The 14629-nt window shown below is 47.6% G+C and overlaps 1 protein-coding gene across 5 annotated transcripts in view; it reads right to left on the bottom strand.

Moving 5' to 3' along the window:
- Window positions 1–14629, bottom strand: part of NOX4 (NADPH oxidase 4) — a 168046-nt gene that overhangs the window by 7776 nt on the left and 145641 nt on the right. For all 5 annotated transcript variants that reach the window (XM_033950586.1, XM_033950584.1, XM_033950585.1 and 2 more), the window contains one exon: window positions 13227–13327. In XM_033950586.1, coding sequence (XP_033806477.1) covers window positions 13227–13327 — 101 coding nt within the window. The remainder of the gene's footprint in view (window positions 1–13226; window positions 13328–14629) is intronic.

Genomic DNA, 14629 nt, shown 5'->3' on the forward strand with positions numbered 1-14629 from the left:
TCATTACAGCCTGTGTTTGAGCTCCTTCTTCTCCTCAGGATTTTTCTAGTCTCTATTTTTTGCAAGTAAACCTCAAACAACAGTATAGTGTAGGTGGGAGGGCATATAGCTACAAGCCCAATAGATTTAATCAATTATAAAAGCAAGATTTGGCCTGTATAATTTCTCTCTAACACTACCAGTATGGCCAATATACTTTATCTTCTGAGAACCAGATATATAACCCATAATATTTACTTTCTGCTCACAGTGCTCAGATATATTTACCGTATTTTCGCGGATATAACGCGCACCGTTGTAAAACGCGCACAGGGGTATAGCGCGCAGAAATCACGATGATATGTACAAAAACTTTTCTATACCGCGCTCAGGCATATAACGCGCATGCTGCCCGACTCTCCTCTGGCCACCCCGACTCTCCTTTCGCTCTCCCCGACTCTCCTCTGGCCACCCCGATTCTCCTTTCGCCCTCCCCGACTCTCATCTGGTTGCCCCGACTCTCCTCTGGTTGCCCCGACTCACCATTCACCCGCCCTGACTTTCGGTGCACTGCCCCGCCTCTCCGTGCCTGTCCCCCTTGAAGTCCTGTCCCCCCTTGAAGGTCTGCCTGTCCCCCCTTGAAGGTCTGCCTGTCCCCCCTTGAAGTCCTGTCCCCATCCTGAAAGCCTGATGCCCCCCCTCGACGTCCGATTCTTCTCCCCCCTCGGCAGGACCACTCGCACCCCCACCCCGAAGGACCGCCGACTCCCCGACAATATTGGGCCAGGAGGGAGCCCAAATCCTCCTGGCCACGGCGACCCCCTAACCCCACCCCGCACTACATTACGGGCAGGAGGGATCCCAGGCCCTCCTGCCCTCGACGCAAACCCCTCCCCCCACCGACCGCCCCCCCCAAGAACCTCCGCCCGTCCCCCAGCCGACCCGCGACCCCCCTGGCCGACCCCCACGACACCCCCACCCGCCTTCCCCGTACTTTGTGTAGTTGGGCCAGAAGGGAGCCCAAACCCTCCTGGCCACGGCGACCCCCTAACCCCACCCCGCACTACATTACGGGCAGGAGGGATCCCAGGCCCTCCTGCCCTCGACGCAAACCCCCCTCCCTCCAACGACCGCCCCCCCCTCAAGAACCTCCGACCGACCCGCGACCCCCCTGGCCGACCCCCCCCACCCCCCTTCCCCGTACCTTTGGAAGTTGGCCGGACAGACGGGAGCCAAACCCGCCTGTCCGGCAGGCAGCCAACGAAGGAATGAGGCCGGATTGGCCCATCCGTCCTAAAGCTCCGCCTACTGGTGGGGCCTAAGGCGCGTGGGCCAATCAGAATAGGCCCTGGAGCCTTAGGTCCCACCTGGGGGCGCGGCCTGAGGCACATGGGCCAAACCCGACCATGTGTCTCAGGCCGCGCCCCCAGGTGGGACCTAAGGCTCCAGGGCCTATTCTGATTGGCCCACGCGCCTTAGGCCCCACCAGTAGGCGGAGCTTTAGGACGGATGGGCCAATCCGGCCTCATTCCTTCGTTGGCTGCCTGCCGGACAGGCGGGTTTGGCTCCCGTCTGTCCGGCCAACTTCCAAAGGTACGGGGAAGGGGGGTGGGGGGGTCGGCCAGGGGGGTCGCGGGTCGGTCGGAGGTTCTTGAGGGGGGGGCGGTCGTTGGAGGGAGGGGGGTTTGCGTCGAGGGCAGGAGGGCCTGGGATCCCTCCTGCCCGTAATGTAGTGCGGGGTGGGGTTAGGGGGTCGCCGTGGCCAGGAGGGTTTGGGCTCCCTCCTGGCCCGATATTGTTGGGGAGTCGGCGGTCCTTCGGGGTGAGGGTGCGAGTGGTCCTGCCGGGGGGGGGGGATGTATCGGACGTCGGGGAGTCGGCCGGGCAAGAGGGCTTGGGCTCCCTCTTGCTCCGATCGTGGATGCGGGTGCGGGTGGGAGCGCGTGCGAGCGGTCGTTCGGGGTGGGGGTGCGAGCGGTCCTGCTGGGGGGGTGAATCGGGCGTCGGGCGGGGTGGGAACTATGTTTAAAAACTTTTGTATACCGCGCTCAGGCATATAACGCGCGAGGGGTATGCGCGGTACGTAAAATCACGTATAACGCGCGCGTTATATCCGCGAAAATACGGTAGTTTGGCGGCCTTCAGCGGCTAATTTCAGATCGCGATTTTTACAACCCTGAAACTTCCTTAAGCTAAACCTCTTCATCAGTCCAGGTTTTCAGGATACCCACAGTGGATATGCATGGGAGAGATCTGCATGCATAAGGGTACCATATTTTGCATCTGGAAAAAGAGGATGTGTGCCCCGCCCAGTTTCACCCTGACCCCGCCCCATTCTGTCCCCCAACCCCCAGCCCCACACAAAACTTGTCTCTTAAGGCCAAGTCTGGCGTGCAACTGGGGAAGCTCAAAATGGTTTACATGAATTTATTCAGGCACTCAAGCATTTTTCCCTGTCTGTCCTGGTGGGCTCACAATCTATCTAATGCACCTGGGGCAGTGGAGGATTAAGTGACTTGCCCAGGGTCACAGGGAGCAGCGTGGGATTTGAACCCACAACTTCAGGGTGCTGAAGCTGTAACTCTAACCACTACACCACACATCACCTCCATGATGAAGACCACCGACTGTTTTAGTAGTCTTCCTCCAGACTTGACTTCATCCTGTTTATGTCTTTTTGAAGGTACACTTTCCCCTCCCCATTCGCACTTTCGGCAATCGCAATTTCACATATTCGTGATTTTTTGGGCAGGGGGAAAAAAGAAAAAAAACCCCATAGTTTAGCCTTCCCCCCCGGCGTCCCGGCCTTACCTGGTGGTCTAGTGGGCTTTCGGGGCAGGAGCGATCTTCCTACGCTCCTGCCCCGTGTAGATTGCCAATAGGAGATGGCTGTGGGGAGTTCCCGTCATAGTCTTGAGAGACTACGGGAACTCACGGCAGCCATTTCCTATTGGTGATCTGCACAGGGCAGGAGTGTAGGAAGATCACTCCTGCCCCGAAAGCCCGCTAGACCACCAGGTATGGCCGGGATGCTGGGGGGAAGGCGGGAGGGAGGCGGGGGTGGCTCAGAGCCGGACCAGAAGATATTCGCGGTATTTCACCATTCGCGGTCCGGCTCTGCCCCTATCCCCCGCGAATCCGGAGGGAGACGTATACAGTCTCAAGAACTGTTCACACTATTCTAAATTGAGGTCTCACCAGAATCTTATACAAGGCATCAGTATCTCCTTTTCGTACTCACCATTCCTCTCCCTATGCAGCCAAACATCCTTCTACCTTTCTCCACTGCCTTTTCAACCTGTTTGGCCACCTTAAGATCGTCACATACTATCACCCCCCCAAGTCCCGACTCCTCTTTCTCACACAAAACTTTTTACGCTGAATATTTGTCCCATAATATATAGAAAGAGATTTTTAATGCATCCTTGAGTAATAGCACTTGGCTGCAATACCTGGAAAATGAGAATTCCTCCATTTCCCCAGTTGCAAGGAAATATGCTCATGAGCTTTATAAGGCTAGCCATGCATAAAATCTGGCTGTTGAGATCGCAGATGTAATCTTTAACATCTTTTTTTAAGACCACAATGCTTACTGAGCTCAATCAATGCTTGTGGATGATTACTTCCCTATATACTGATTCTGGACTTGAAACTTCTCACCTTACACTGCTTGTATAATCTTTGTCCGTAGTGTTGATTATTGAGATCTCACCTATCTTCCCTTCTTCCATGACTAATGTGACCATACGTCCCGCTTTTAGATCACCTGGCCCGTTGTCCCCACGCACAACTTCAGGACGTCGAAATGTCTCATTTCAGAGAGAGCATCCCGAAGCTGTGCGTGGGGACAACGGGACAGGCGATCGCGGAGCCCAGGATTTCTCCAATGCAGCACAGATCATCAGGTGCATGCAGCCGCGACTGCACAAGCCTCCCCCCCATGTCAATTCTGATGTCGGGGGGGGGGGGAGCCTTGTGTAGTCGTGGCTGCATACACTTGTTGCTGCATCGGCTTGGAGAAATCAGCAGCGGCTTGGGGGGGAGGGAGAGAGAGAGAGAAAGAAAGAAAGGGGGCAGGGAGAGAGAAAGAAAGACAGACAGACAGAAAGGGGGGCAGGGAGAGAGAAAGATAGAAAGAGAAAGAAAGAAAGGATGCACAGTCAGAAGAAAGTGCAACCAGACTCATGAAATCACCAGACAACAAAGGTAGGAAAAATGATTTTATTTTCAATTTAGTGATAAAAATGTGTCAGTTTTGAGAATTTATATCTGCTGTCTATATTTTGCATTATATTTAACGGGGGCCGGGGAGGATCCTGTCCCGTTTTGAGAAAAAAAAAATGGTCACCTTATCCATGACTATCTTGCTCTTCTCCCTTTTCCTCTCTCACATCTGCTCCTTCCTCATAACCAATGCACCCCCCCTCCCTTTTCTTTCTTATTCACTTTTATCCATCTTGGTTTCTTGCCACTTCCTTTTGGCATCTGCTCCTGGAGCCAGTGTATAATGGGCTAAAGGCAGAAATTACTATTAAGATGGGTTATTCAATCATCCATCCTGCTATTTTAACATAAAGTTTCACTGCATAAAATGGGACAACTTAATGGCAATATTAATGAAAAACTCTTTCCCGACAGGTAGTGGCATGGTAAGGGTGAGCAGCACCCCTCCCTCCTCCTTTTCCCCCATACCTTTATAACTTCTTCGGCATGAGCAGCACGCCCATGTCGGTGTCGACTCACCCTTTGATGTCACTTCCTAGGTGAGGGTCCCAGGAGCGATATCCGAGAGAGCGCCAATGCCAATGTGGGCAGCAACCTCGCGTCGGGGAAGAAAAAAAAGGTGTGGGGGAAGACAAGAGCAATGTGGTAAGGAGAGGAGCAGTGGGGCAGAGAGAAGGAAGGGCGCTGCACTCTTAGGAAGACCATACCCGGGGCAGACCACCCCCCCCCTCCCATCACTGCTGACAAGAATGAATTGTACCTTATACTTGGTCCAGTCAGTATTTAATGCCACCCTCTAGTTAGTGATTCTTATATGATTAACTAGTTTTCTAAGAATAATACAGTTTATGAGGTTAATTACAAACTAATGCTTAATTTATTTAATTTATTACTTCAATAATTAGTTTTCAATGTGGCTACCATTAAGTGGTGACGGGATAATCGTGCGCCAGACGCCAGCACGCCGACAATTCGGCGCAAGACAGAAGCGCGCAGGGGAAAAAATAATTTTTAAAGAGCTCCGACTGGGGGTTTGGGGTGGCAACCCCCCACTTTATTGGTTAGTGTTTGCGCTGCTGTTGTGGGGGGCGGGTGTGGGGGGTGAAACCCCTCACATTATAGAAAAAACGAAACTTTTCCCGAAAAAAATCTGAAAAAATTCCGTTTTCTCTATAATGGAGATTTCCAACCCCCCGAACCCCCCTCCAACAGCAGCGCAAACACTAACCAATAAAGTGTGTGTGTGGGGGGGTTGCTACCCCAAACCTCCCGTCGGAGCTCTTTAAAAATTACTTTGACTTGTGGTTAATTAACCCAACTTAACAATAACCCACCTTGATACCTTCTCCGTGAATCCTCTTAGAAGTGCTCAAAGCAATTTACAGCTCATAACATGCACCTAACCTCATAGAATAATGAAAATATAAATAACATGGCATAAAATGATTATTATTTATAACAAAATATTTATTATATAACAAATTATTTATAACAAAATAACTTTTAAAAGCAGAAGAAAAAAAATAGCAAAATATTACCCCCCCCCTATTATGAAACCGCATTAGGCTTTTTTAATTTGCCAACCGCAGCAGCAAAAGCTCCAACGCTCATAGAAATTCTATGAACGTTGAGTTTTTACCACTGTGGCTGGCGATATAAAAGCCTAATGTGGCTTCATAAAGGTGGAGGGGGGGGGGTAAATAATTTAGTATATCTAGAGCTCCTTAGGAATCTTATTCTAAAGCTGGTGGTCAATAACTTGAGCGCAAGTTTCTACACCTTTTATCTCAGACTATGATGTACCAACTAATAAAGTATCTTAGCTATTTATATAAAATGTACCACTACAACTCATATAACTTAAGAAAAGCTGGTTTTCCACATGCTAATATTCTAACAGAGAAAAACTGAGCTTGATATTTTTTTTAAAAAGCTCCTAAATTTGTCACCAGCTTTTATCCAAACCTAGGAACCTAATTTTTCAGATGACAATTCATCTTAATTTAGGATCACAGAAATGATCTAGCCAACATTCAGCTGGCAACAGTCGGCCTGTAACTTGGATGATCATCCCCCAATCTGCCCTTTTTGGCCTTTGTCTAAATTTATGCATGCACATATTAATTAAATCCAAGTAGTATCAATAATTGCTTAAGATCCCAATTATCAGTGTTAATTGACACATTAATCAATTAAAATGTGTTTTTAAATTTGGGTGCACAATTTTTCACACTTTTTATAGAATAATGCACACTATCGCTTGTGTAGTCAGCCTGGGTGTACTTACCATCTCTTCCAGAGAAGGCAGGTAGGCATGGATTCTTTAAACGGCACCTAAATTGGCCGGCGCCTAGAAAAATGGGTGTCAGGTCAAAAGCGCGCCGGGACAAAGGCGCGCGCAGACAATTGAGCACAACACGGAGGTGCGCGCCGCAGAAAATTACTGTTTTTAGGGCTCCGACGGGGGGGCGTGGGAGGGAACCCCCCCACTTTACTTAATAGATATCGCGCCGCGTTGTGGGGGTGTTGTAACCCCCCACATTTTACTGAAAACTTCATTTTTTTCCTGTTTTTAGGGAAAAAGTTAAGTTTACAGTAAAATGTGGAGGGTTACAACCCCCCAAACCCCCCCACAACGCCGGCGCGATCTCTATTAAGTAAACTGGGGGGGCTCCCCAACAAAACCCCCCCGTCGGAGCCCCTAAAAACTGTAATTTTCTTTGGCGCGCACCTCCGTCTTGCGCTCAGTTGTCGGCGCGCGCCTTTGTCTTTCGCAGGGTTGTCTATGAACCGAAAAATGTCACCAGCCGCATGTCATTCACACTTGGCCACTATTAACAGAATCGCAGCTACCGGTGCATAAGAAAAAACCTAGATGCAGGTAATGGAGGCAGGGATTTTAAAGATCTACATTTCCAATGCCTAAGTTTTGGGGAGAATTGTGCATAGTGGCGCCTAGTGATGCCTAAGGTCATCTCTGCCCCCTAAATACACCTACTTTGACGATAAACTCTCCTAACACGAACACATAAGTAGTATTATCAAATCCTGCTTTTAGAGGCTGTGAATGATTTGTTCAATTTCCAAGTTTCTGGAACCAAAATCGCTAAATATATGAATCCACTCTTTAATTATTGCAAAACTCGACTACTGTAACTCTTTATTGATAAGTGTTACACAAAAAAGAAAAAAAGCACCTTCAGATAATTCAGAATACTGCCGTTAAACTCATCCTTAAAAAATATGATCGTGTAACACCTGGCTTCCAATTAACCATCGTACTACCTTCAAAATTTTACTTTTAGTATTCAAAACCCTTTCCACTAATGAACCTCAATTCATTGATAAATTACTTAGTCCCTTTAGCACTTCGCGTTCTCTCCGGTCGACTAATCAAAAGCTTATAGTAGTCCCCTCTTTGAAAGTTATTGGAACACGACGACATGATATGTTTTCAGTGATGGCACCGCAGCTTTGGAACGCCATGCCTCAGCATTTAAGAGAGGAATACGACCTGAGTCGTATTAAAAGTACAGTGGTACCTTGGATTACGATAATAATCCGTTCCAGGAGCATGCTCGTAATCCAAAATGCTCGTTTATCAAAGCGAGTTTCCCCATAGGAAATAATGTAAACTCGCTTTGATACGTTCCCACCCCCCCACTAGGCCAGGGCGCTGCTCCCCCCCCCCCCGCGTGATCCGGCACCCCCTGTGAGAACAGGCACCCCCCAACCAACCAACTTTAACTCACCCCCCCCCCATCTGGCACCGGCACGAGAACCGCTCTCCCCCGCTTGCAAAGGGAGAATCGCACCCCCCCCCCCTCATGAGAACAGGAACCCCCCGCCCGACCAACTTTAACTCGCCCCCCCTTTGGCACTGGCACGCAGCCCACAAGAGCCGGTGCCGGTGCCGCTTGAAGATCTTCTTCCCAGTCTCTGCCGGCTTTGAGCATGCATCTGCGCATGCTCAAGCCCTTCTAATTCTCCCTCTTGCCGAGATTCTCGGCGAGAGGGAGAATTAGAAAGGCTTGAGCATGCGCAGATGCATGCTCAAAGCCAGCAGAAACTGGGAAGAAGAAGATCTTCAAGCGGCACCGGCACCGGCTCTTGTGGGCTGCGTGCCAGTGCCAAAGGGGGGGCGAGTTAAAGTTGGACGGGCGGGGGGTTCCTGTTCTCGCGGGGGGGGGGGGGGGTCGATTCGAGCAGGAGGGGGCCCTTTGCGAGCAGGGGGGAGCGATGCCGGTTATCGGAGGTTGCTCGCAAATCGAGTCAACACTCGGTTTGCGAGACACGTTTTGCGAGAATGTTTTGCTTGTCTTGCAAAACACTCGCAAACCGGGTTACTCGCAAACCGAGGTTTGACTGTAATTTAAAAAGTTTACTTTAAATTATGTTTAAATTTTATATTAGTTTTCTTCTTTGATTGCACTTTTCCCTCCCTGTTTTCTCCATGTATGGTTCTCCTCTGTACTTTAAAACTCTGAATTGTAATTCTGGTCCCTCTTACCTTGTGTATTAGTCGGTCTGTAAGTCTATTTGTCTGTAAGTAATTTGTATGTCTAAATATATGTTTATATTTTTATCAATTTTGTACCTCGCCAGGTGCCATTAGGCGTCGTGCTACAGGCGTGATTCTGGCACCTACTCAGGTAGGCACTTAGCGACGCCTACTTTATTTGAATGTATTTTTAATCAGTTTTAAATGGTTTAATCAATTACCGTGCCAATTAAAGCAATTAAGGGCTCCTTTTATCAAGCCACACTAGCGGTTTAACGCGTGTAATAGCGTGCGCTAAACTGCTGGCCGCGCTAGCTGCAACCGCCTCCTCTTGAGCAGGTGGTAATTTTTGGCCAGCGCAGGGGTTTAACGTGTGATGAAAAGTCGGGCGCGTTAACTCCGCTAGCGCGGCTTGATAAAAGGAGCCCTAAGTTAGGTACTGGTAGGCCCCAAACTTTCGGTGTCATGTACAGAATTTGGCCCTAAGCGCATCCCTAATAACTGAAAATAGTGCTAATATGTGGTAAAGAACTTTTCAGTGTGGTAACTGTAGAGGCCATGACTGATAGGTCTCCAACGGTGACCGCAATCTTTCTACTCACCATACTTTATAGTTTAAAGTTTATAGCTTATTTATTTGTATCCCACTTTACACAAAGTGGGTCACATCAAAATGCAATTTCCCACAACGGAAAGGAGAAACAACCCCAGGTGGCAAATATGGATTACAGAAAAGAAGTGGGGGAAGGGACACAGACCAGCTGTGAGAACAACCGCTTTATTGAAAGTACAGCACATATGGTATATACAAAAAATTATAATATACAGTATATATAGCACGACCTAGCAAAAAAGTAGCAGCACTACTCGACTAACACAGGTAGTTTTTGCAGCGATTCTCCGTTCGTTTTCTGTTTCGATCTTACTTTGGCGCCATCTGCTGGGCTTCAGTAATATACCCCTGAGGAAGACTGTCTCGGCCGAAACATGGACCATGTTGGGGTCCAGGATATAAAGGATCTAAGGACTTTTTGCTAGGTCTTGCTATATATATCCTATATAATAAAACCCTTAGCGTGCCTCCGCATGCGCAGTACAATACAACTCTCCCCTGCTCCTTCCTCACTCCATGTGCCACCTGCCACAGCGTGGCTCGCAGAGCTACCTCAGCTGTTAGAACCACTGCACGAGGAAGGAGAGCAAGGGCTGCACGCGCAGAAGCAAAAGCTGGTGCGTGAGACTGCAGAGAGGGAGAAAGACATATGGGGCAGAGAAGGAGAGAGAAAGACAGGGGGCAGAGAGGGAGAGAGAAAGACAGGGAGCAGAGAGGGAGAGAGAAGTCAGGGAGCAGAGAGGGAGAGAGAAAGACAGGGAGCAGAGAGGGAGAGAGAAAGACAGGGGGCAGAGAGGGAGAGAGAAAGACAGGGGGCAGAGAGGGAGAAAGAAAGACAGGGGGCAGAGAGGGAGAGAGAAAGACAGGGGGCAGAGAGGGAGAGAGACAGAAAGAAAGACAGGGGGCAAAGAGGGAGAGAGACAGAAAGAAAGACAGGGGGCAAAGAGGGAGAGAGACAGAAAGAAAGACAGGGGGCAAAGAGGGAGAGAGACAGAAAGAAAGACAGGGGGCAAAGAGGGAGAGAGACAGAAAGAAAGACAGGGGGCAAAGAGGGAGAGAGATGCCTCAGCGCCCCATTGCGCTAAAAGTCTACACATCTATTCTAGCATCCGTTAATGTTAACGGGCTAAAAAACTAATATATATATATATATATATATACAGTATTTATATATCTATATCTATATATCTATCATAATAAAATGCTAAGCGCGTATGTGCACTCTTACCGGCGTGTTCCCTGATCTGTAGGTCCATAGTCGGCAGAGTGCGCATGCACGAGTCTCCAGGACTGTCTCCTGCACCTGTGCTGTGTCAATTGCGGGGTTTAAAAGCCGCGGCGTCGCCTCCTCTCACGAGCCACACCAGCGTCGGAGAAGGGTTCCACGCTGGTGGAGATCGTGAGAAGAGCCACCGCAGTACCTGTAAACTTAAAAAAAAACTTCGGAACGCGGTAAGGGAAGGGGGTTGCCGATAAAGAAGAGGACTCCAGCTGCGAACCGCCGTGGTACTTTAAACTTTAAAAAAAAATTTCGGCACGAGCAGACAAGACCGCAGGAAGGGAAGGGAAGAAGAGGACTCCAGCTGCGAGCCGCAAGGAAGAAGCTGGGCCTGCTGCCTGCGGGGAAAGCTATTAGGGAAGAGGGGGCCATGGAGCAAGCTAGACCGCGGGAAGAGAAGGGGGAGGAGCCAAACGGAGCAGTCAGATCACAGCAGGCCAGATCGCGGTAAGAGAAGGGAATGGTGGGGTGGGGGAAATGCTGCTGCACAGGGACCTGGAGGGGAAGGCAAATACCGCTGCTGCACAGGGAAGTGGGGGGGGGGGGAGTGAAATGCCGTTGCTGCTCCACAGGGAAGTTGAGTGGCAATGCTGCTGAACAGGGAAATGGAGGGAAAGAATGACAGACAGACAGCAGGAGGGAGGGAGACAGACAGAAAGGAAGAAAGACACAGTGGCAGAGAGAGGGACAGACAGACAGAGAAAGGGGGCCAAGGAGAGAGAGAGAGAAAGCGGGAAAGAAAGAGAGAGACAGAAAGAAAGAGAGACAGACAGACAGACATATATTCTAGCACCCGCTAATGTAACGGGCTAAAAGACTAATATACCATATGTGCTGTACTTCCAATAAAGCAGTTGTTCTAACAGCTGGTCTATCATGCCCTTCCCCACTCCTTTTCTGTAATTCACAGCAAAATATATACATAATCAAAAAATCAACAATACATACACAACAGAATAATCACAAACAATGAAAAAGCAAAAAAAAAAAAAAAAAGACCAGTGCTCAAACACAACCTAAAATTCAATTCCCATATTTCAGCTTACAAAAAAAGACATCTTTTTAATAATCTTTTGAAATTATTCAAGTTTTCCTGCTGGCGTACATACAACGGAATCTCTCTCCATTCTCGGGGGGCCTATATAGGAAAACATACTGGTCCTGGCCACCTTCAGCCTAAATTGCCTAACTGTTTTGAATATGTAGATCTGCCCAACCTACAGAACGCAGCTTTCGATGCGGAAGATATGGCAGAATGCTATTCACAAGGCACTTAGGTGCCAAATTGGGAACACAAAGATAAACCATTAGCAACAATTTTGAGCATATCCTGTACTCCAATTTGAGCCAGTACAACATTATATAGCATTGTGATGAATAGTCACACCTCCCCAATCTAAATAGGGTCCTAACAATTGAGTACTTTAGGATTTGCTGTTAAAGATAAGTGCAAAAACTTATCACTCTTTAGTTCAAGGGCCCTGTAATCATTGCTTATTACCAAAAAAACAATATGCTCTGTTACATAAACAAACAGGCCCAGATTGGTGTCTAACATTTTTTTTAAAAATTAGCTTAATTAGTGCTAACAAGATTAATTGGCTGAACAATTGGCGTAAATTAAAATTAATTGCTAGTTAGGTGCTTAAATTGGTAGGCGCTACCAAAATTGGGTGTAGTTAAGAACGGAACTTGGGCGTGTTTTCCATATAGGCACCTAAATTAGATTTAGGCCAAGAAAAACCCTGGTATAAATAGGGGCCACCTAAGTTTTCACACCTACCTTAACCTAGGTTCAAGTTAGGCGTTGCTAGGTGCAATTCTACAAAAATGTTGCCTAACTGAAGATTGACAGCTGCTATGCCTTGGTGCCTAATCTTTAGACGCTGTTTATAGAAGCGTGGCCATAATGCCTACATAATTTTACAGGGTTCATAGACAACGGCGCGGAAGACAAAAGCGTGCGCCGACAATTGAGCGCAGCGCGCGCCGCCGCGCCGCTCTAAATTACAGTTTTTTGGTTCTCCGACGGGGGGTTTTGTTGGGGAACCCCCCCAGTTTACTTAATAGACATCACGCCGGCGTTATGGGGGGTTTTAACCCTCCACATTTTACTGTAAACTGAACTTTTTCCCTAAAAACAGGGAAAAAGTGAAGTTTTCAGTAAAATGTGGGGGGTTACAACCCCCCACACCCCCACAATGCGGCGCAATGTCTATTAAGTAAAGTGGGGGGTTCCCCCCCCATGCCCCCCCCCCGTCAGAGCACTAAAAACAGTAATTTAGAGCGGCGCGCGCTGCGCTCAATTGTCTGGGCGCGCCTTTGTCCCGGCGCGCTTTTGACCTGACACCATTTTACAGAGTTGTAAAATATTCCCGGGTGATGACCCCTCCCTGTAACTTCATATCTTGTCTTATAGTTCTAGACCTTCTCCCCATTTGGAAAAGCTTTGTTTGTTCACGAATTCCTTTCAAGTATTTGAATTCATCATTTGTAATGTTTTTTTTTGTGCATTATGCCCTCAGGAGGGAACCCCCCCCCAAAAAAAAAAACAACTAATGACTGTCGGGCAAAGTGGAATCTATATTTTACATGGGCAGAGTATCAGTTTGTTCAGACTGATTACTTACCTTCTGTTACATTTGGCTATTTCATCAAATATAATTTTCCACCGAGGTCGTCCAATAAAAAGCCTGGAATTCAGCATCTGGTATTTTTCACCAATTATGTCCTGAAAGTAACAAAAAAGGATCTCTAAGCCACAAGAGACATTCTCTCATATTTGGAAGCTGCAACCTAGCTCTCATTTATGTACATTTTACTCAGACCTTTTTCAATAGTAGCTGAAAGGTGAGTTAAGCACATAAGAATTGCCATATTGGGACAGACCAAAGGTCCATCAAATCAAGCCCAGTATCCTGTTTCCAACAGTAGCCAACCCAATTCCCTAGCTAGATCCCAAGTAGTAAAACAGATTTTAGGCTGCTTATCCTAGGAATAATGGCCTATGGACTTCTCTTTCAGGAAATTATCTAAACCTTTTTTAAACCCTGCTAAGCTAATTGATTTCACCACATTCTCTGACAACAAATTCCAGCGTTTAATTACACATTGTGTGAAGAAATATTGTCTCCAGTTTGTTTTAAATCTATTACTTAGTAGCTTCATTGCATGCCCATTAGTCCTAGTATTTTTGGAAAGAGTGAACTAGCGATTCATATCTACCCTTTACACTCCACTCAGTGTTTTATAGACCTCTAGCATATTACTCTTGAGCCATCTGTTCTCCAAGCTGAAGAGTCCTAGCCACTTCAGCCTTTCCTCATAGGGAAATCATCCCATCCCTTTTATCATTTTTGTCGCCCTTCTCTATACCTTTTCTAATTCCACTATATATTTTTTGAGATATGACGACCAGGTACAGAGCAAAAAGTATTTCTCTATCCTTAGAATCTAATTTTCAGACCACAAGGAGCATCAGTGGGATTTGAACTGGACAACACAGGGACACATTTTCCCCGTCCTCGCGGGAATTCATTTTCCCATCCTGTCCCAGCGAGTTCTTTTCCTGTTCCTGCCCCATTCCTGCAAGCCCTGTCCTCATCTGCACAAGCCTCAAATACTTTAAAGTCATAAGTAGCAACATTCTAGAGCTCAGATTGTGATGTCACAATGCCTCATTCCACCAATGCCTAAGCTCTGTCCTCATGTACACAAGCCTCAAACACTTTAAAATCATAAGTAGCAACATTCTAGAGCTCAGATTGTGATGTCATAATGCCTCATTCCACCAATGCCTAAGCTCCGTCTCATTTGCACAAGCCTCAAACACTAGCTTATGCAGTTAAAGTAAAGTTTACAGGAATGGGGCAAAGACAAATTTGGCCCCATGTCATTCTCTACGTAGGTACCCAGGACATCAAACCCAGTGCTCTAACCACTAGACTACGACTCCATTCCATCTTAATAGAGGACTTTTATTTTCCTAATAAAAGGCAGACAGAATGAGGTTACATTACAGATATATTAAACG

Source organism: Geotrypetes seraphini, chromosome 6 (genome assembly GCF_902459505.1).
Source record: "Geotrypetes seraphini chromosome 6, aGeoSer1.1, whole genome shotgun sequence".
Classification (NCBI taxonomy): domain Eukaryota; kingdom Metazoa; phylum Chordata; class Amphibia; order Gymnophiona; family Dermophiidae; genus Geotrypetes; species Geotrypetes seraphini.